General features: G+C 47.9%; 1 protein-coding gene across 1 annotated transcript; it reads right to left on the bottom strand.

The window, feature by feature from the left end:
* Positions 1-2,020: 2,020 nt before the first annotated feature.
* Positions 2,021-17,873, bottom strand: TMEM130 (transmembrane protein 130). Its single transcript, XM_084818428.1, has 7 exons — positions 17,580-17,873; positions 15,213-15,384; positions 14,142-14,314; positions 13,168-13,252; positions 8,857-9,059; positions 7,818-7,930; positions 2,021-4,307 (listed from the first exon to the last, which is right to left on the bottom strand). The coding sequence occupies exons 3-7, from the start codon at positions 14,251-14,253 to the stop codon at positions 4,125-4,127; spliced, it is 696 nt and encodes a 231-aa protein (XP_084674554.1). The 5' UTR covers positions 14,254-14,314; positions 15,213-15,384; positions 17,580-17,873; the 3' UTR covers positions 2,021-4,124.
* Positions 17,874-23,095: the final 5,222 nt, after the last annotated feature.

Raw genomic sequence — 23,095 nt, 5'->3', positions numbered from 1 at the left:
GAGGGATCTGGATAGCGGTGAATGCTCCTTCCTTGTTCTCCTCGACCTCTCAGCAGCTTTTGATACCGTTGACCACGGTATCCTCCTGGACCGCCTGGAGGGGTTGGGCATTGGAGACACCGTATTGCGGTGGTTCTGGTCCTTCCTCTCCGGCAGGTACCAGAGAATAGCACTGGGAGAGGAGGTTTCGGACCCGTGGCCACTCACTTGTGGGGTGCCACAGGGTTCCATCCTCTCCCCGATGCTATTTAACATCTATGTGAAGCCTCTGGGGGCTATCATCAGGAGGTTTGGGGTGCGGTGTCATCAATATGCTCTACCTCTCATTCAAATCTTCACCAAGGTTGGCCGTAGAATCCCTGTCCAAATGTCTGGAGGCGGTGAGTGGCTGGATGGGGAGGAATAGGCTAAAGCTGAACCCTGACAAGACCGAGGTACTTTTGGTGGGAGACAAGAGGAGGCTGGGGGATGTTGACCTGGTGTTGAATGGGGTACGGCTACCCTTGAAAGACCAGGTCCGCAGCCTGGGGGTCATTTTGTACTCCCAGCTGTCCATGGAGGCTCAGGTGTCAGCTGTGAGCCGGACAGTGCTGTATCAACTCCATCTGATACGGCGGCTGCGCCCCTTCCTTCCCGACCATCTGCTCCCATCGGTAGTACATGCCCTGGTCTCCTCTAGTTTAGACTACTGTAATGCGCTCTACGTGGGGTTACCCTTGAAGATGGTTCGGAAGCTGCAGCTGGTACAGAATGCGGCAGCTCACCTGATTAAAGGCAGCCGCCGGCGAGATCACATCACTCCAATGCTGAAGGAGCTGCACTGGTTACCAGTTGTTTTCCGGGCCAAATTCAAGGTGTTGGTTTTGACCTTTAAAACCCTATATGGTTCTGGCCCAGCCTATCTTAAGGAGCGCCTCCAGCAGCACCAGACAGGCCGCTTAACAAGATCAGCCTCGGATGGCCTTCTCTCTGTCCCATCAGCCAGGACAGCTAGACTGGTGGGGACGAGGGAGAGGGCCTTTTCTGTGGTGGTCCCCACTCTGTGGAACTCCCTCCCTAGGGAACTCCGTCATGCCCCCTCTTTAATGAGCTTCCGTCGTGCATTAAAAATGTGGCTGTTCAGGCAGGCATTTGGTGTGGGTTAGGGTATTTTAGAAAATGTTTTTATTGTAGAATTTTATTGTTTTATTGTATGTTGTACATCGCCCAGAGTGGCTGGGTGACCAGCCAGATGGGCAATTAATAAATTAAATAATAAATAAATAAAACAAGCAGCCTGGATTCCCCCATGGTGGACTGGCCCCCCAGACCGGGCTTTGGGGGGCTCACCCATCCCTAGTCTGGGCTATATGCCAGAGGTATGATAGTGTGGTATCCCCTTTCTATGAGGAATAAGTTGCATGCACAACTTTTTTTTAGGGCATCAGAACTCAGTCTATTGAGACGGCATGTGATAAAACAGAGGTTGCAAAGCCCATTCTGGTTTTGTTTATGATGAGTGTTGGGAGGAATCTCTGGCGGATGTCTGTCTAGTTGGAAATTATCATCTCCCAGAATGCACTTCAATGCCTTGTTTGAAATCACGCCACTGATGTGGCACATTGGGATAAACAACATGTCAAGAGCTTATGATCTTGACAGCCACATAACATTCTCAACACAGTCCTCGTTGCCTTCTACAAGGAAGAACTAAGAACATTTCCAGATGGTCGCTTTTCCCTCAGTGCTGGTACTGTTCTTGCAAAGGAGCATGCCATTCCCCATTCTCATTGTTGCTACTCCACATGGATATTTGTCAGCACGCATGAGGAGAGGCATGGTAACTAGGGCCAACCCGCCCTGTATGCGGTTTAATTTACCTCTTCTTTGAGGCACAACCAACCACTTCCTGTTTGGGTGGCATTGTCAGATGGTATCACAAGTCCTCTTATTTTAAACTGATTTGTACCAGTGAAACTTTCGTTCAAGTGTCAAGGGCTCTCAGTCTAATCCAGTAGCCAAGTCCAGACACAGACAAAGGGACTCTTTTCAAAGCTTTATTCTTCTTTTACAACTTAACAGCTCTACAGGTAGCAACTAGATCTGAGCAGCAGCATCCCTATGCCCTAAGTTAGAACAGTTGGTCCCCGTTTGAAAAGCAATTACTGGCAGACCCCTGAATATAAGGACTAGGGAGAATCCCTCCCCTTTTCCCTTGGATCCTCTGGGCGCAACCATTCTTTGAGCGCCAACTGGGCGCTATGCCTCCTTTCCGTGCTCTCCATTTGGCGCCGCTCTCTGCGTCTGCGCTGCACATCCAACCAGTCTGCTATCGGTGCCGGGTCACTCCCTGGACTGCTTTCTAATCTAGGAATGTTGGTGGGAGGAATCTCTGTCAGCTGCGGGCCCTGAGAAAAAGGGGCGCGCTCCTCTCCCAGGAGCGACTGCTCTTCCTCCAAATCAGAACTACTCTGGGATTCTATGGGCTCAGTGTCCACCCTGACATCAAGGGTGTTGAAGCTCCTTCAGCACAAGGGCCAAATCCCATTTCGGAGAAACTCTCAGGGGCTGCATTCCAGTGGTGGATGGGGCCAAAGACACCGGGGGCAGTGTTAGGAATGAATCTGAGCATGTGGAGATGTCTAGCAGCCTATGTAGGAGGGAGCCACCCTAAGGGAGGGGCATCCCTGTCAAGCTAGTCTGGCCGAGAAGGTCTTGCCCAGGCTGCTGGCAACTTCTCTAATGTCCACTTCGTTTCCTCTATTGATATTCGTAGATGTGTAGATTAGCTGTTTCGTTGCAGTCTGAGAGTTCCCTAGAATCTGCATTTGTAAAGGAGCCGGTCATTGACTAATAAAGTAGTGTTGGCCTGAAGCCTTCTTTCCTGGAGTGTGTTGACTGTGAAAGGGGAGGAGGAAGGAAAGTGACAGGTGGGGCCAAAAACATCAGCACATTTGAGCTTAAAGCTCTCACTGCCAGTAGCTAAGACTTAGAGGAGGCATTCCGACCTTTTAGAATGGGGGGAAATACTTGCACAAGAGCTGGGAAACCACCCAAAGATTGGTGGTTGGGGGAAAGGGGGTGGGACCAGGAGAAAGGGGTGTGGCCATCTGGGGAACTCTAGGTGGGCCAGATTTGGCTCCTGGCCTGAGATTTGATGCCCCCTTTTTAGCCGCTGCATGCATTTAATTAATACTATATCAAACAGAGATCACTTTTGAACAAAGCCAAGATAAGAACAGGGATTTGGGAGGCTTGGGGGAAGGATTTTTTTTAAAAAAGAAAAGAAAAAATCTTTTCATTCTAAACAGCAGCTTGATGCTCTTTACAAATAATACATAGCAAATTGATTGGCAATCTGAAGGCACACGTGTATTGAGGGGTAGCAGGAGTGGGTATCAGTATTTTCACTTGAGACAACAACAAAAAAGTAAGAGTCTGAGACATCTCAAAAGGGCTGCTGAACACCTGCATGCAAAAGTATGCTAAATTATGAGACTGTTTGGATGCTTATGCAATCTGGCAGGGCCCCTATTCCATAATACATACAATTGGGCCTGGCTTGAACGTAACCAGAGTATGGGTTGAATCGTGGATTGTGGTGGAATCGTGGGTTGTTATGTACGAACCCTGCACTATGGTTTAACTATGGATTGTTAACCATGAAGAACCCAGAGTTCACTACCCGACAACAAATTATAGTTTCTCTTCCTGGGTTATTCCTGGTTAATAACCCATAGTTAAACCATAGTGTAGGGTTTGCACGTAACAACAAGCCACGATTCAACAACAACCCATACTCTATACGTTACATGTGAACCAGGTCTTATTCTCAGATTTATTTTTTTAAATGTCTTTAGTCTGCAATCCTAGACACACTTACTGAGGAGTAAGCCTCATTGAACTTAGTCATATGTTTGAATTAACATGCATATGATTGCACTACAAATTCATCTTTAAGCTCCCTCTTTTTGGAGTAGATGGTGTGATCATCTAAAAGCTCTGGGCCTGACCAAGGATTTGTCTTTGGGTGAGCCAGCAAAAAACAACAATCCCATCAATTATCCATGCAGCACTCCTGCACGGTGGGATGGGAGAGGCAAGGCAGAGTCAGCAGTGATGCGAAGCAAATGAAGTTGCCTCCTTCATGCGGTGTACATTTTAACTGGCTTGTGCAAAGGGTGTAAGAGTTGGCGGTGCTCCCCAGCGGGGATGCAAGGCTCCTGCGATGGCCAAAGGAAGCATGTCTGGCAACACAGCTGACTGCAGCTCCACCCAGAACCGGAAGGCGCTTTGTCAGACACAGGGGAGAAGTCAAAATCAGCAACCTATAGCGGAGACGACAGAGGAGAACGAGATCAGTTCCAGAACTAGAAAGCGAGCGGGTCAGATGGCAAATCAAGCCTCCATGAGGTGCTTGTTATTGAATGGATTAGGCCTTTATTTAATTATTTAACTACGCTATTTAATTAAGGGTGCACATTCCAGTGGTGGGCGGGGATGAAGGCAAAAGGTGGCAGGGCAAAGAATACCAGAAAGACCTCCAAATACCAGCATATTTTAGCTTAAAGCATTTACTGCCAGTAACTAAGCCTTAGGTGAGGCATTTCAACATTTTAATGGGGAAAAAACTTCACAAAAGCTGGGAAACCATCTAAAGATTGGTGGCCAGGGGAAAGGGAACAGGTCTTGGAGAAAGATTTGGCCCCCAGGTAGGCAGGACTCGGCCCATGGGTCTGAGGTTCAAGACCACTGGTTTAAAGTAAGGTTGATGGAAACCTGGGTGTCACGTTCCTTCGTCCTCCCCCTCCGTAGGGATGTACGAAAGTGACTTACCTTTCCACGGATTATGTTGATGGTGGGGGGAGGCGTTCCGTCCCTCCCCCCGGAATCCTGGCCGGGGGGGGGGAAGCGCTCCATTCCACCCCCCCGGAATCCTGGCTGGCCGGCTGTGCTCCGCAGCGATTCTGTGGAGCTGCCGGCCGGCTCCGGCAGTAGCCGGACATCCGGCCGCTGGCTAGCAGGGACGCAAATGGCGGCAGCCGTAGCCGCTGCCGTTTGCGTCCCTGCAGTCAGCCGTGATACGCTACATAAATGTTTACGTAGCCTATCACAGCTGATTTAAACAAAAAACAAAAACACGCACGTACGCAAATGGCGGCGGCCATGGCCGCCGCCATTTGCGTACACACGTGTTTTTTTTTTAAGTCAGCCGTGATAGGCTACGTAAAGATTTACGTAGCCTATCACATTTTTTTTTTTTAACCTGGAAATGGCGGCATTGGCAGCCGGTCGGAAGACCGGCTGCCGCCGCCGCCGCCCCGCCGCCAGAGCCACCGCAGCCACCGCAGCCAGGAAGATCCGCCCATGGGAAGTCTCGTCCCGGGGGGGGGGGGGCGTTCCACCACCGATTTTGAGGGGCCGAATGCGCTGGCATTTGGCCTCCCCGAGATCCGTGGCGGAACTTTCGTACATCCCTACCCCTCCGTGATCAACACACTCCAGGAAACAAGGCTTTGAGCTACACTTCTTTCATAGTTAACAAGTAGCTTCTTTACAAATGCAGATTCTAGGGAACTCCCAGAACTGCAATGAAACAGCTAATCTACACCTCTACAAATACCAATAGAGGGGCCGAAATGGAAGTTAGAGAAGTTGCCAGCAGTCTGGGCAAGAACTTCTTGGCCAGACTAGCTTCGCAGGGATGCCCCTCCTTTAGGGTGGCTCCCTCCTACGTTGGCTTCCATGAGTGGCCAGCCTGGTAGACCATCTGAGCCCCGCCTCTAACTTTTCCTGCTTCGCTCTGGGACGGACCCTAGTGTCCCTCCAGTCATGCCCCTCCCTCTCCTCCTCCTCCGAAACCTGGGTTCTCATGGTGGAAGAAAGGGGGGACCATTCAGGCTGAGCCATCTGTGTGTCAAGGTCTTGGGAAGAAATTCTTGCCATATCTGGGCTCACTAGGGAGGGTACCTCCCCCTGTTCTGGGTGTTCCCATTCTGAGTCCAAGCTCAGATTCATTCCTGACACTCGGAGAGGTTCTTTGGGGTTGTGGAGCCCCACTTGCAGAACCCCCCCCATGGAAACTCACCTGATACCTGTACTAATGTCTTTTAGGTTCCAGGCAAAGACCTTTATATTTTCTTTGGCTTTCAGCCTCTCAAATATTTTCATTTCTGCTGTAATTTTTTTTTAGCACTGCCTTTTTTTCCATTTCATGTCTTTGGGTGCAATCCTCTGCATGTTTAGACAGAAAAAAGCCCTACAACTCCCAACATTCCCTAGCCAGCATGGCTAGCTGGGGAATGCTGGGAGGTGGAGGACTTTTTTCTGTCTAAACATGCAGAGGACTGCACCCTTAATTGTGTTTCTACAACCTATTGTAAACTGCCCTGGAGAAAAATTAGTTGAAGAGCAGTATAGAAATGTTATAAAATTAAAATCCTTTTGTTTCAGTAAGGCTGCCATCCCATATCCACTTACCTGGGAGTAACCCCCATTGAACTCAATGGGACTTACACTGTAAAAGTACAAATCTGATCCAGAGTACGTGGGCTGGTTTCCTAATCTCCTGAATGCCTAGAAAATTAATCTAGGGCTCAGATTGCATCAGGATCAGGCCCTTAGGCCCGGAAATCATGTCTGTGGACTTTGTGGATGTGCTGTGCAGTTTGAGAACCTTTACAGTTGAAAAGAGACTCATTTCAAGCCTGGATGGGAAAACACCCACTACTTATCGTTCAGTGGTCTGAAGTTCTTACTGTTCTTGCTATATTTGAACATATATCCTGAAGTCATCAGTTCTGGTTGGATGCTTGCTTAGATATATGGATTGCTGATCTTAATGTGTATATTTGAAACAAAACTGTCAAATCCCTTAAAAAAAGAAAAGGAAAGGGGGAAAAAAACCATCTGACCATGCCATGTGGTTCATTCATGAATGCTCTGCCTTTCCTCCTAGATTTCTGAATATTTATCAGACAACTGTTTACAAATGTCAACCCCGTACTTCCCAGCTTTCTAGGACTCCTATACTTCCTAGAGGAATTACAAAAAAGATAACACTTTTAGGTTAGCGGAGGCTGGTGGCTCCGATTTCGGTGAGGCTGTAAATCTACTCTGGGTTTCAGCCAGAGCCAGCCAGAACTCTAAAGGAGCAATCCAAGATGCTGAACCTATTTTGGAGATCATAGAATCATAGAATAGTAGGGTTGGAAGGGGCCTACAAGGCCATCGCGTCCAACCCCCTGCTTAATGCACGAATCCATCAGAGCATCCCTGACAGATGGCTGTCCAGCCTCGTCTTGAATGCCTCCAGTGTGGGAGAGCCCACCACCTCCCTAGGTCATTGGTTCCATGGTCATACTGCTCTAGCAGTCAGGAAGTTTTTCTTGATGTTCAGCCGGGATCTGGCTTTCTGTCACTTGAGCCCATGATTCCGTGTCCTGCACTCTGGGATGATCGAGAAGAGATGCTGGCCTTCCTCTCTGGGACAACCTTTCAAGTACTTGAAGAGCGCTATCCTATCTCCCCTCAGTCTTCTCTTCTCAAGGCTAAACACGCCCAGTTCTTTCAGTCTCTCCTCGTACAGCTTTGTTTCCAGTCCCCTGTTCATCTTCAATGCCCTCCTCTGAACCCTCTCCAGCTTGTCTGCATCGTTCTGAAAGTGTGGCGCCCAGAACAGATGGTGTTCTGCACCTTGGATAGCCCGTTTAGCGTTCTGGCTGGTTCTGGCAGTCACCCAGAATGGATGTACAGCCCGACCGAAAGACGAGCCCCCAGCCTCCACTGCTTTCGTTTGGGTTTTTCAGCCTGAGCGCGGGAGACGTTTAAGGCCCTACCTCCACAAGATCCTTTTGTTGCAAGTTGCCTCGGAATGTGACATAGACACCCAATCCCAGCACAGCTGCTAAAAGAGTGATGCACGGCAGAGCCAAGAAAGCTGGAGGAATGCCTGGAGAAGAGCACACAGGGAACACTGAGACAGGGACGGCGGCTTTTCTGTGTGTGCAGTTTAGGCAACGGGTTCAGGGATGGGTAAGTTCCAGCTGTGTAGTGGTAAATTCTGAAGTGCAGCTGTTCACCATGACACTCCCCGTAGCCACACCCGACCCCCCCCCCCCCAAAGAGAGCACGAAAATACAGGCAACCGTGTTGATGCAGACCAACAAACCAGTTCTGGCAGATTTCATCTCCACCAGGAGCAGGTCCTCTGTGAAGTGAACAGGTCTTAACTGCCCACTCGAGACCAAGCGACCTCTGAAATAATTTACCTTGCAACAGGGAACAATATCTTGCTGGGAAAATGAATTCCCTTCCACCTACTGGGAGGATTGCAGCTAGGCTCAGAGGGAACACAGAATTCTGAGGGGAGTAGCAGATTTGTATGTATTTATTTACGCAATTCATATACTGCTCTACTTCTAGTAAAATATTAGAGCGGTGAACAATAAAAGGGAAATAATAACAACAATAGCACTTATATCCCACCTTCTTTTTTTGTCTCTTGCAAGGAACCCAAGGTGGCTTACAAGGTCCTCCTCCCTTTTTATCCTCACAACAACCCTGCGAAGTAGGTCAGGCTGAGATTCAGTGACTGGCCCAAAGTTACCCAGTGAGCTTCATGGCCAAATGGGGACTAGAACCTGGATCTCTCGAGTCCAACACTCTCACTACTACACCACACTGGCTCTCTTTAAATAAGAAATACCTTTAAAACCAGGTTGTGCCAATAAAACGGTGGCTGGTCAGCCAGGGAAGGTTCGTTTAAATAAAAATGTCTGCAGCAGGTTCCAAAAACTAAACAACGTCGTGCCTGACTCACATCAACAGGCACCGAGTTCCAGAGAGAGGAAGAATCCCCCTTCTCCTGCCTCTTACCTGATGGCCTTACTTGAATCTCCTGGTATGACTGCAGCACGTTCACCCCGTTCTCCACCCGCACGCTGAGGCAGTACTGCCCAGGGACAATGAAGGTGTGGTTCAGGTTGTAGGATGTAGCATTGGTCACCACTAGGTGGCAGCGGTCCCCTTGGAGTGGGATACATTCCGTCTTGATTAACCAGCACAAGCTGAGAGGCGGGCTGGAAAGCAGCGAGCAAAAAGAGGTAGAAATCCACTACACTTGAGGCTAGGGGTGGGCGGATGTTCGGCTTGCAGGATCTATGTTGTTTTTCACTAGATCCCTGAAGTCCACCAGCCGGAGCTGGATGGAAAACAGTGGCTCAGGAATGTGGGCATAGGACTGTGGAACAGAATGATGGGAGGTGTAGTCCAACAGATCTGGAGGGCATGAGGATGGTGCAGTCCATCATGCTCTGGAGGGCATGAGGTTGGGGGAAGCCTGGACCAGGAGGATGTTTTCAGTACCAGAACTGATGCTCACACCCAGACCAACCCCTTTCCATGCAAATCCACTCCTGTTTCTCCCCTGAGCCTTCTTGATTTTAAAAAGGTAAAAGGTGAAGGTGTCCCCAACCGGTCATATCCGACTCTAGGGTGTGGTGCTCATCTCCATTTCTAAGCCAAAGGGCCAGCGCTGTCTGAAGACGCTTCCGTGGTCATGTGGCCGGCAGGACTGAACACCGAGGGGCACGGAATGCTGTTACCTTTCCCGCCGAAGCGGTACCTATTTATCTACTTGCAATTTCTTGCTTTCGAACTGCTAGGTTGGCAGGAGCTGGGACTGAAGACGGGAGCTCACTCTGTCACGCGGCACTCAAACTGCTGTCCTGCCGACCTTCCGCTCTGCAGTTCAGCGTCTTAACCACTAAACCACCGCGGCCCTTCTTGATTTTAGTGGCCTAATTTAGGATGGGAAAAGGGCTTTTTGATTCTCTGATGGTTAAATCATTCCGTGTTGGGAATCCTTGATGATCCACTACAACTTACCCAGAGATCTACCAGGTTTAACTCTGGACCACCCTGCTTTCGGTCAGGCGTGGGGAACCTGTGGCCATCCCGATGTTGATGGATGCTAACTCCCATAATCCCCAGCTAGCATGGCCCAGTGGTCAGGCATGATGGCAGTTGGAGTCCATCAACCTTGGCAGGGCCACCCATTCTCCAGCCCTGCTTTTTAAGTGGTTCAGGTGACCAATGCATGATGGAATTACGAAATCTTCACAATAGGTGCTGTGTGTTCTATGATGGGGAACTCTCTTTCCTTTTAGGGATAGATGGGAAGCAGATACAATGCATGCAATACCTGCCCACGTGTCTGTTTTGCTGTGCTACATGTGGAGGACACATTGCCTTTGAATGCGATGCAAAGCAGATGCGTGCGCTTTTTCACTTATTAGGGTTTGTGCAAAAGCCTTCCCCAACCTGGTGCCCTCCAGATGTTTTGGATTACTACTCCCTTAAGCCCCAGCCAGCATGGCCAATGATCAGGGAAAATGCACCTGTGAATTGCAGCCAGTTCTGCTGCCCCCACACTAAAATGGTTTCTTCAAACCATGCCATTCCTTTCCTCATTGATATGGCTCACAGGAGAATTGTAGGTAAGGATGTATGGATCTTATAAGATTCGTTCTGTCTGCATTTTGCAGATTGGCAGATGCCCCTAATTGATGGAACTGGACTTTTCCCCACTTTCATGAATTTGTGCAAATTTGCATTTGCACAAATCCCCCCTTGCATTTTCATGCTTTAGCCTGGGGGGGGGGGAATGCGCTTTTGCGGCTGGTGGCTTTGTTTTTTTTCCCCATTTTATGTATTTTTCTACGACTAAATTTGCATAAAGATCCAGAAAGTAAAACAACCGGTTTGCAAGTCTGTACTGCAGGCTCCATATGACTTGGGAGAAGCTGCTCTACTGCAGAATCTGTAGGTTGAATTCATAGAAATCTGAACTCATTTGTTTCCATTGCGGCTTTCTCTGACATCCCTAATTGTAGGACAAGCACAGGGTGTCAAGTGTGCAGGAAGCCTTGTGAGGAAAGCCATAAGAACAGAAGAACAAAAGAAGAGTCAGGCTGGATCAGACCAAGGGTCCATCTAGTCCAGCACTCTGCCGCCCATGTTCCCCAGCAACTGGGGTACATAGGCATATGGCCTCTGATACTGGAGGTAGCATATAGCCATCAGGACTAGTAGCCATTGATAGCTGTATCCTCCATGAATTTCTCTAACTCAGTGAACTGGGAACCAGTGAAACCTTAGCTGTCCAAATCCCATATAAGAACATAAGGAGAGCCCTGCTGGATCAGGCCAAGGATTCATCTAGTCCAGCATTCACACAGTGGCCAATCAGCTGTCGACCGGGGACCTACAAGCAGGACCTGAGCCATTGCTATCAGGGCAGCACTGTGCAGCTGAAGCATGACTAAAAGAGGATGGCTGGGTGTCCTCTTTTACAGATGACTGTCTTCTGAATGGCTGCCCTGTCCAATTCCAGCTGAAAGAGAATGGACCATCAGAACTACTGCCCATCCACTCTTAGCCCCTGGACAGCAGTCTGAGCAAGGCACACCGGTCCAACTGTCTTCCACGCTGTGATACGATGGACCACATTTCCATTTCAATTATACCCTTCATTCCTAAAGTTGCATCTATGCATATAAATCAGCATATGAAAATGTTATGCAAATCACTGTCCTCTTTTGCGGTGATTATGAAGTGGCCGCCCCAAGCAACATCCTTCACTCTTAGAGATGCACACGTCCTGTTCCCATCCTTCTTGCCTCCCACACTGAAAGCAGGAGGGTGACAACCCAGCTGGCCATGTGTAAACACTGCCTGAGAGTGGAAAGCAAAACCAGCCGCTGCTCCAGGGTCATTATCTCGCCGATTATTTTTAGACGCGATGTGGCAAGTTTTGCCTGGAGATGTGACTTTTTGCTGTGCTGACGAGTTTTGAAGAAGGATCAACAGACCTTTGCTCTGCTGAGTTCACAGATGGACACACACTCTTTGGACCTTGGTTCTGACAGCAAATGCCAATTATCTCCCCATTGGACGTTAGCATCAGGTTGCCCCCAGGACAGAGTCTACTCCCTGAAGGCAATGCGCTTGATTCTGTTTACGTCTGACCTATCCATCCCAGGATTTAACTTGTAAGCTGTTCGATGATGATGATGATAAGATACTCCTTCAACATTCTAAAACTGTTTAGGTACTGTACAAAAAAATGACAATGGCCCTGCTGCCAGGTTTGCAATCTAAAGATGCCATGTAAAAACCTATAAGGAGGGAAGAGGGAAACGAGCAAATTGAGGTAGTTCATGGGGTTGCTTCAGCCTGGTGCAGCTCTGTCTGCAGTGATGAAGTGTGAGAAGCCACCCACTCAACTTCCTGGCAGGAAGTGGAGGTAATGGTCAGTGAGGCATTCTCCCCACATCCCCCCCCCAAAAAAAATCCTTCCCTAACTCTGAGAGGGAAAGAAAGAGAGAGAGAGACAGAGGGAGAGACAGAGGATGACAGAGGGCCCCTGCTTGGATGTGGGCCTTTGACAGATGCCCCATCATGCCTACCCTTGAGACCAGCCCTGAGATACGTGTGGGTATGTCTTCATGGAAGGGTACATAGAATCATAGAGTTCATAGAATCATAGGGTTAGAAGGGGCCTACAAGACCATCGACTCCAACCCACTGCTCAATGCAGGAAGCCTGGTTCCCAGGCAGTCTCCCATCCAAGTACTAACCAGGGGTGACCCCGCTTAGCTTCTGAGATCAGATGAGATCAGGTACATCCAGCCCATTGCATCTATCAATGGCAGTTAATCGTGATGACTATGTGCAACTTCCAGGCTCAGAAACATCACGCCAGTTGCTGGGGAACAACAGTGGGAGACAGGTATCGCCCCAACCAGAAGGTGTAGAAACGGAGGCTAAGCTGGGCCCCACCATGCCTACCCTTGATATATACTTTATAGCCACCCATGTTCTAGACAAAGTCATGGAAGGATACTATCAATGGTGGCTAGTCATGATGACTATATGCAACCTCCAGAGAGACAGAGAGAAGGGTGGCTCCACCTACTTTTGGCTCTGGCTCCACCTACAATTGGGTGTGGCCCTGAGTTGACTCTATCACTCAGCTATGGCTCTTCCCCCATTATTCTGCTGCTGGGGCTATCCCAGGAAATGCCTTGGGGGAATGCAAATAGTAGATCAGGAGGGGAATTGGGGAAATAGAGGACAATGTTTGGGGGGTGTTTTGTTGTTGTTTTTTTAAAACAGGTTACTTACCTGCCTTGGATATGCAGAGATAAGTTTACGTTTTCCATCACACGTGCCTCTTTGGAGCCTGTAATGTTAATACTTCTTACAGCAGCTGAAATAGAAAGATTAAGACCCATAAACATGTGGCTAGAAAGGCAAGCATTTGGCCGTGGTGGTGGAAACATTTCATTGATATTCTAGAATAGGGTGGGCAGAAAGTTGATCTCCAGGCATGTTGGACTTCAACGCCAAGCATTCCTGACCACTGGCCATGCTAGCAGGGACTTCTGGGAGTGGAAGCCCAAAACATCTGGAGATATACCTGTGCTGGCTCCAGGGTTTTTAGGGCCCTTGGGCAAGAATCCCTCAGTGGGCCCCCTCCCTCAGTGAATCGACCTCTTCACCGCCATTGTCCCCAGCTGCTCTCGCTCCTCCTCCTCTTTCCCATCATTGTCACCACTTGCTTGCTGGACTGGCAGAGAGCCAGGGAGCAAGGAGGCCACGGCATCTTCTGCTCCTCCCTTTCACCACCACCGTTGTCTGGGCCAGAGCGAGAGGCAGGTGAACATGCAGGTTGCAATGCTGAAGAGGAGAAGTAGGTCTAGGGGGCTCTTGTCAGAGGGCCCCTGCTTGGAAGTGGACCCTTGACAGATGCCCCACCATGCCTACTCTTGAGGCCAGCCCTGAGATACATGTGGGTATGTCTTCATGGAAGGGTACATCTATCAATGGCAGCTAATGGTGATGACTATGTGCAACTTCCAGGCTCAGAAACATCATGCCAGTTGCTGGAGAACAGCAGTGGGAGACAGGTATTGTCCCAACCAGAAGGTATAGAAAAGGAGGCTGAGCTGGGCTAGGTGAGGAGGGTGAGATTAGGGCAAGGGTGGGGGGAGATAAGATCCCCTGAACTTGTGTTCCTTGTGACCCAAATGGTTTCTGAAGGAGCTTGACTATAGCACTTGATCTTGCCTTGAACTTTCCAGTCTATCTGACTTTACCCAACAGCTCCAACGTAGCAGCAAAATGCCCTGTTTTCTGGGCGATCTTCCTTGGATGCTCTGCACTGGTCCCATCTTGTCTCCATTCCGCTATCACGTCGAGGTGTACCATGCAAGTCCCAGCAACGGAATAATTGTGGTAGATGGAGGATTCTTCTGTAGTTAGCTCAGTTCTGCATACGATGGGGAAAACATTTGCAGTCAGTCTCTTCTTTAGTCAGAAGTAGCTTGCAGGGCCGGCCCTACCATTTGCCTTGTTGGAAAGTAGAATCATTATCCTGTAAGCTTCCTGGGAGTGTAATTTTACATCCAAACAAGACTTGTTTTGAAAGGAAGTCATTGTTCTTTTGCTGCCTCATTGCTGAATTTTAGTGGCAAATTTAGCAATGGGGCTGTAGCAGGGATGTCCCCCAAACCCAATGAGGTTCTGGGCTGACCACAGAAGTTGCTCACTCCTAATATATACATTAAAATTGCCATTGCGGAGTCACATCTCCAGAAATATGAAGAGGGTTGTGGAAAAAACATCTTAGGCTACAGCCCTGTAGACCTGAGGTGGGCATTTTCTGGAGGTCTGGGGGCCATTTTCACCCCCTGGATTCCCCCCCCATTGGCCACAGTCTGCTAGGTGATCCAAAAAATGAATTTATCTATTTTTAAATGAAAAAATGGCATCTGTTGCATTGTTTGCAAGCTAAATTTGACCCTTTTAGGACTCTGTAGCAGCTACGGAGCCCTAAAACAGTCAAATTTAGTCATGTTTGGGTGCTCTGTAGGTTCACAGATGCCTTTTTTGGCTGTAAACCTCCCTCCACCCCCTGGGTGCTGGGGGCAGCAGCAGGGGCTGCATAAGGCCCTAGGGCTATGTGTTGCCCACCCCTGCTGTAGACACTTTGTGCATCAGTCATAATTAACTTGAATCCCATTCATTTCAACGGATCTACTCTAAGTAGGACTAAATCTGGATCTGGGCTGTAATTTTTTGAAATGTTCTTTGCTAAAATTAAAAGAAATAAAGTGTATAGGTCGTGGGGGGCGGGAGGGGAGGAGGAGAAAATCATCAGGACATACCCATCTCCAAATTCCCAGTTGTAAATGAATGATGCTGACTTAAAATAATGACTTGGATCATGAAGATAGAATGATGCCCGGCTCAGAGTGCTTGATGTAGGGTGAGAGCCTATTTTGCCAGCTACACTGAGGTTCTCTATTTGGGTGACAGACAGATTCCCAACTATAAACTCTGTAGATGAAAGAGACAAAGAATATATTTATGAGCTATGTTTCATCCAATGCCCTCCCAGACCTCCCTGTCTAAAAAAGGAAATCTCTCATTTAGGATGCAGTCCTATGCATGTTTAGACAGAAAAAGTCCTGCAACTCCCAGAGTTCCCCAACCAGCCATGCATTAACAAAAAGGTAATTTAACAGTTAGCCATTCTGTCCCAGTGAGAATTTGTTGTTGTTGTTCAGTCGTTCAGTCGTGTCCGACTCTTCGTGACCCCATGGACCATAGCACGCCAGGCCTTCCTGTCCTGCGCTGTCTCCCGGAGCGTGCTCAAGTCCATATTCATTGCATCCGTGATGCTATCTAGCCATCTCATCCTCTGCCGTCCCCTTCTCCTTTTGCCTTCAGTCTTTCCCAGCATCAGGGTCTTTTCCAGGGAGTTTTCTCTTCGCATTAGGTGGCCAAAATATTGGAGCTTCAGCTTCATTATCTGTCCTTCCAATGAGCACTCAGGGTTGATTTCCTTTAGGATGGACTGATTTGACCTCCTTGCAGTCCAGGGGACTCGTAAGAGTCTTCTCCAGCACCACAGTTCGAAAGCATCAATTCTTCGGCGCTCAGCCTTCCTTATAGTCCAGCTCTCATAACCATACATTACTACTGGGAAAACCATAGCTTTGATTAGACGGACCTTTGTTGGCAAGGTGATGTCTCTGCTTCTTACTATGCTGTCTAGGTTGGCCATAGCTTTCCTCCCAAGGAGCAAGCGTCGAGGCTGATGTAACATAGTTCCAGGGCATGATAGGAGTTAAAAGTGGCTTCTCAGACCTACCCATCAGGTAAATCCATGGTTTGGGAGGCAGGTGGGGATCATAGATACGGATGTATGGATTGTGTAAAATCCATTCCATCTGTATTCCACAGATTGTCAGGCATCTTTTGTTCCATCATCTGCACATCAACGGAATCAGATTTTTTTGTTCTTGAATTTGTGCAAATTCACATTTGCACAAATGTGCAACGTTGGTAGGGATGTACGAAAGTCACTTACTGTTTCGCGGATCTGCTTCGCAGTGGTGGGGGAGTCGCTCCGTCCCTCCCCCCGGAATTCTTGATGGGTGGGGGGAGGCGCTCCATCCCGCCCCCCGGAGTCCTGCCCGGCGGGCTCTGCTTTGCAGGGATTCCGCGGAGCTGCCGGTCGGCTCCGCCCGCAGCCGGACATCCGGCTGCTGGGCAGCAGGGACGCAAATGGCGGCTGCCGTAGCCACCGCTGCTTGCGTCCCTGTATTTAACCGTGATAGGCTATGTAAAGACTTACGTAGCCTATCACTTCTAGGTAAAAACACACACACAAAAACAGCGTACACAAATGGCAGCCGCCGTAATAGTCTACGTAAATATTTACGTATACTAAAATGGCGAAAAATAAGGAACGCAGATGGCGGCCGCTGTAGCCACCACCGTTTGCGTAGGCTGTTTTTTTTTTTTTTTTACCCCAAAGTGATAGGCTACGTAAGTCTTTACGTAGCCTATCACGTCTGGGTAAAAAAAAAGAAAAAAAGACCAGACTGCAAATGGCAGCGGCAGCCGGTCGGAAGACCAGCCGCCGCCGAAGCTGCCGATGGAGCCGCCGCCGTCCGGAACATCCGCCCCAGGTAAGTCTCGTCCCGGGGGGGGATTCGTGGGGGGGTGGGGGGGCAGGCCGTTCCGCCACGGATTTCGAGGGGCCAAATGCCAGTGCATTCGGCCGCACTGAAATCCATGGCGGAATTCTCAGCCATCCCTAAACGCTGGACAAGCAAAAAATGCACAAAATCCCTGAAATGCACATTTTCACGCCTTAGTCTATGGGGGAAATGCACATTTTTGGCCAGCTTTTTTTCTCATTTTGTATATTTTTCTACAATGAAATTTGCGCAAAATTCAAGAAAGTTCGAAGATCAGTCCGCACGTCTGCAGAATCTGCCCGACAGAGGGAAAGCCAGTCCGCTGTGGAATCCACAGGTTGGATTCATAAAAATCCAAACTCATCTGGTTCTGTTGCGGATTGATCTGACATCCCTAGTCACGGGTATGGATGGAGGGCCCCACATGCGTCACACTGCTGGCAGCCCCCTCCAACTGACACCCAGCCCCGTATGGCATGTTTGGAAGCACTTCGTAGGACCTTCTTCTATCCCTTGCATATGTAAAAAAAATATATATTTTACCTGATACCTGTAGTGTTGTTAGGTTGCTTGCGAGGGTCTGACAGAACCAGCAGCCTGTGTGTGTCACCTGGACAGAAACAGGAAAGATTCCTGGGAACGGACTAGTCACTATAATGGTGGAGTTCACTCCATGCTCAGATTTCTCTACCAACGTTAGAGGGGCATAAATCCAATGAAAATGGTACTTCTGATCAGTAATGGATGAAACACTTTTGTTCTTTATACGCAAGGTGGCATGAATCACAGCCTGTGCTTCTGTGGTGATGGGGCCATTGTTGGTGATTTCCAGATCATAGAGGACTGTAAAAATAAAGTTTGAAAAATCATACCTTTTAATTTTAGAGATTTTTCTGATAGATTTTATAATAGAAAAGCAATAACCATTGTAACATCACCTGTTTCCATTTTCTAGGTATACAAGGAAGGAGTAGCTGACGTCTCTCTCTATTTCTTCTAGAACATGAGAATTTTATGACAAAGACATCTGTTGCTAAAACATTCACATAGATTTCAAATACATCTTTGCAGTACTTGAGCAATTATTCATTTGTTTTAAATTATTTTTATGCCACGGCAGCTTAAAAATAATAACTAAAACCATAACTTAATGATCAAAAATGCAAAGAAAACAATCTAATTACACCCCCCCAAAAAAACACACACACACGCAGTTAAAAGCCAGGCCCTCAGCACTTTAGGACACAGTTTGAAACAAGCAAGTTTTAAAGGTCCATTTCAAAACTAACAGAGATGGGGCCGTATGTCCTTCTTTTGGGAGAGTTTCTGATGGATGCTGATAGTGAGCCTGCAGGCAAGGCCTCAGAAGCTCTTCGTAAAGTTCATGTGTGTCATAACCCCCAACCCTCTGACCTTCCAGTGTGGAGACAAAGATTCTGATGAGGACAATTCTTACTTTCTCAGGGATAGAATAATGCCTACTCCTTTGTCATTGTCCTTTGGCTCAGAGGATGATGACATGGCAGAACAACCATTTCCCCAGCCTTGTAGAAGTCTTGGCCTTCAAAATCAAATGAGCACCCTTAAACAGTCCAGTCAGCTCCTCCAGGAGGGGTGGAGCTGACCACACTACAAGTCTCATCAGCCTACATAAGGCTTCAGTTGGCTCTTGCTCCCTGCTGAGACAACATCCTCCTATTGTTCTAGTAGGAGAGAGTTCCAGCCAGCAGGACCCACTTGGAACTATCCAAGGTCCTACTTTCTTCCTGCCTTCCGCCAGGAGATCCTACCAGCTTCCCCTGTGAGCCTCAAGGAACCATAGAACGGGACAGTATGGGTGCAGACAGTCCTTCAGATAGCCTTGTGTCAGGGTGGACACTGAGCCCATAGAATCCCAGATTAGTTCTGATTCTGAGGAAGAGCAGTCGCTCCTGGGAGAGGAGCGCGCTCCTCTTTCCCAGGGCCCACAGCTGACGGAGATTCCTCCCACCAGCATTCCTAGATTAGATAGCAGTCCAGGGAGTGACCGAGCGCTGGAAGTAGACTTGGTGGACGTGCGACGCCGACACAGAGAGCGGCGCCAAATGGAGGGCGCAGAAAGGAGGTGTAGTGCCTGGTTGGTGCGCAAACAACGGCTGCGCCCAGAGGATCCAAGGGAAAAGGGGAGGGACTCTCCCTAGTCCTTAAGTTCAGGGGTCTGCCAGTAATTCCCTTTCCAACAGGGACCAACTGTTCCAACTTAGGGCATAGGTACTGTGCTGCTCAGATCTAGTTGCAAACGGTAGAGTTGTTAAGTTGTAAAAGATGAATAAAGCTTTGAAAGGAATCCCTTTGTCTGTGTCTGGACTTGGCTACTGGATTAGACTGAGAGAGGCCTCCAAGGAACCCTTGACACCTTGTCTTAAGCTCTTTAGGGCTTTCAAGATCAACACCAGCAGTTTAAATTTGGCCTGGAAACAAATAGGTAGGTACCTCTACATTTGGTGGAGTATTGTGTGATATGCTCTTCATTTGAGGAAGTAATATAATCAAGCACAAAGATATTGAAGCTTTCTCGATGAATAGCTCAGCAGCAGAGCCAAAGCTTTGAACGCTGATGGTCCTTGGTTCAATCCTCAGCATTTAAAATAATCTCAGGTAGTGATAGGGAAGACCCCTGCTTGTGACTTTGGAGAGCCACTGCCAGTCAGAGGAGAGAGGCTTGATGGACTAATGGTCTAGCCTGTTGAATATCCACAGTTGCAGATGCCTTAAGACTGACCTGAAAGAGTCTCCCTCCATTACACAGCCCATTCACAAGTACAGTGGCCAATTGTTGTTCAGTCGTAAAGTCGCGTCCGACTCTTCGTGACCCCATGGACCATAGCACACCAGGCCTTCCTGTCCTACGCTCTCTCCCGGAGTGTGCTCAAGTTCATCTTCATTGCATCGGTGATGCTATCTAGCCATCTCATCTTCTGTTGTCCCCTTCTCCTTTTGCCTTCAGTCTTTGAGCTTCAGCTTCATTATCTGTCCTTCCAATAAGCAGTTAGGGTTGATTTCCTTTAGGATGGACTGATTTGACCTCCTTGCAGTCCAGGGGACTCGTAAGAGTCTTCTCCAGCACCACAGTTCGAACGCATCAATTCTTGGGCGCTCAGCCTTCCTTATAGTCCAGCTCTCACAGCCATCCATTACTACTGGGAAAACCATAGCTTTGATTATACGAACCTTTGTCAGCAAGGTGATGTCTCTGCTTCTTACTATGCTGTCTAGGTTTGCCATAGCTTTCCTCCCAAGGAACAAGCATCTTTTAATTTCATGGCTACAGTCACTGTCTGCAGTGATCTTGGAGCCCAAGAAAGTAAAATCTGTCACTGCTTCCATTTCTTCCCCTTCTATATGCCAGGAAGTGATGGGGCCAGATGCCATGATCTTCGTTTTTTGAATGTTGGGTTTCAAATCAGCTTTTCCACTCTCCACTTTCACCCTCAACAAGAGGCCCTTTAGATCCTCTTCGCTTTCTGCCATTAGGGTGGTATCATCTGCGTATCTGAGGTTGTTGATAATTCTCCTGGCAATCTTAATTTCAACCTGTGATTCATCCAACCTGGCGTTTCTCATGATGTACTCTGCATATAAGTTAAATAAGCAGGGCAACAATATACAGCCTTGTACTCCTTTCCCAATTTTGAACCAATCGGTTGTTCCATGTCTGGTGCTTACTGTTGCTTCTTGACCCTCGTACAGGCTTCTCAGGAGACAGGTAAGGTGGTCTGGTACTCCCATCTCTTTCAGAATTTTCCACAGTTTGTTGTGATCCACACAATCAAAGGCTTTACCGTAGTCAATGAAGCAGAAATAGACGTTTTTCTGGAATTCTCTTGCTTTCTCCATGATCCAGCGAATGTTGGTGATTTGATCTCTAGTTCCTCTACCTCTTCGAAAACCAGCTTGTATTTCCGGTAGTTCTCGGTTCACATACTGCTGAAGCCTAGCTTCTAGGATTCTGAGCATCACCTTGCTGGCATGTGAAATGAGTGCAATTGTACGGTAGTTTGAACACTCTTTGGCATTGCCCTTCTTTGGAATTGGAATGTAAACTGACCTTTTCCAGTCTTGTGGCCACTGTTGAGTGTTCCAGATTTGTTGGCATATTGAGTGCAGCACTTTAACAGCATCATCTTTTAGGATTTTAAATAGCTCAGCTGGAATACTGTCATCTCTGCTAGCTTTGTTGTTAGTAATACTTCCTAAGGCCCACTTGACTTCACTCTCTAGGATGTCCGGCTCAAGTTCAGTGACCACACTATCATAGCTATCAGGGACATTAAGATCTTTCCTGTATAGTTCTTCTGTGTATTCTTTCCACCTCTTCCTAATCTTGTCTGCTTCTGTTAGGTCCCTGCCTTCTTTGTCCTTTATCATGCCTGCCTTTGCACAAAATGTTCCCTTGAGATCTCTGATTTTGTTGAAAAGATCTCTAGTCTTTCCCATTCTATTGTTTTCCTCCATTTCTTTGCATTGTTCATTTAAGAAGGCCTTCTTGTCTCTCCTTGCTATTCTCTGGAACTCTGCATTCAGTTGGATATATCTTCCCCTTTCTCCCTTGCTTTTTGCTTCCCTTCTTTCCTCAGCGACTTGTAAAGCCTCATCAGAAAGCCACTTTGCTTTCTTGCATTTCTTTTTCTTTGGGATGGATTTCGTTGCTGCCTCCTGAACAATGGTACGGACCTCTGTCCATAGTTCCTCAGGCACCCTGTCTATCAGGTCTAATCCCTGAAATCTATTCCTCACCTCCACTGTATATTCATAAGGGATATGATTTAGGTCATACCTGAATGGTTTAGTGGTTTTCCCTATGATCTTCAATTTAAGCCGAAATTTTGCAAGAAGCTCACGATCTGAGCCACAGTCAGCTCCAGGTCTTGTTTTTACTGATTGTATAGAGCTTCTCCATCTTTGGCTGCAAAGGACATAATCAATCTGATTTCGATATTGACCATCTGGTGATGTCCATGTGTAGAGTCGCCTCTTGTGCTGTTGGAAAAGAGTGTTTGCTATGATCAGCGTGTTCTCTTGGCAAAACTCTATTAGCCTTTGTCCTGCTTCATTTTGTACACCAAGGCCATGCTTGCCTGTTATCCTGGTTATTTCTTGACTTCCTACTTTAGCATTCCAATCCCCTAGGATGAAAAGGACATCTTTTTTGAGTGTTAGCTCTAGAAGATGTTGTAGATCTTCATAGATCCGATCAACCTCAGCTTCTTCGGCCTCAGTGGTTGGGGCATAGACTTGAATAACTGTGACGTCGAATGGTTTGCTTTGGATTCATACTGAGATCATTTTGTCGTTTTTGAGATTGTACCCCAGGACTGCTTTTCCCACCCTTTTGTTGACTATGAGTGCTACTCCATGTCTTCTACGGGATTCTTGGCCACAGTAGTAGATATGATGGTCACCTGAATTAAATTCGCCCACGCTTGTCCATTTTGGTTCGCTGATTCCCAAGATGTCGATGTTCAATCTTGCCATCTCATGTTTGACCACCTCCAGCTTACCTTGATTCATTGATCTTACATTCCAGGTTCCTAAACAATATTGTTCTTTACAGCATTGGACTTTCTTTTCACCACCAGACACATCCACAGCTGAGTGTCCTTTTGGCTTTGGCCCAGCCGCTTCACTCTTTCTGGTGCTACTTGGAAATTCCCTCTGCTCTTCCCCAGTACTATATTGGACACCTTCCGACCTGAGGGGCTCATCTTCTGGCGTCATATCTTTTAGCCTTGTGATATGTTCCATGGGGTTTTCTTGGCAAGAATACTGGAGTGGGTTGCCATTTCCTTCTCCAGTGGACCACATTTTGTCAGAACTCTCCACCGTGACCTGTCCATCTTGGGTGGCCCTGCACGGCATAGCTTATGGCTTCACTGAGATACGCAAGCCCCTTCACCACAACAAGGCAGTGATCCATGAAGGGGAGAGTGGCCAATTACACATTGCAAAAAAAAGGGAAATGCATCACCGATAAAGGGGACGCTGCGTAGCTTGGTAGATTTTCTTCGCTGTTGTTTTTA

Source organism: Heloderma suspectum, chromosome 12, assembly GCF_057233095.1.
Source record: "Heloderma suspectum isolate Gila_16-S chromosome 12, 16-S_ref, whole genome shotgun sequence".
Taxonomy (NCBI): Eukaryota; Metazoa; Chordata; class Lepidosauria; order Squamata; family Helodermatidae; genus Heloderma; species Heloderma suspectum.
Note: the sequence above shows the minus strand (reverse complement) of the source record. Positions and strands in the feature narration are given on the sequence as shown.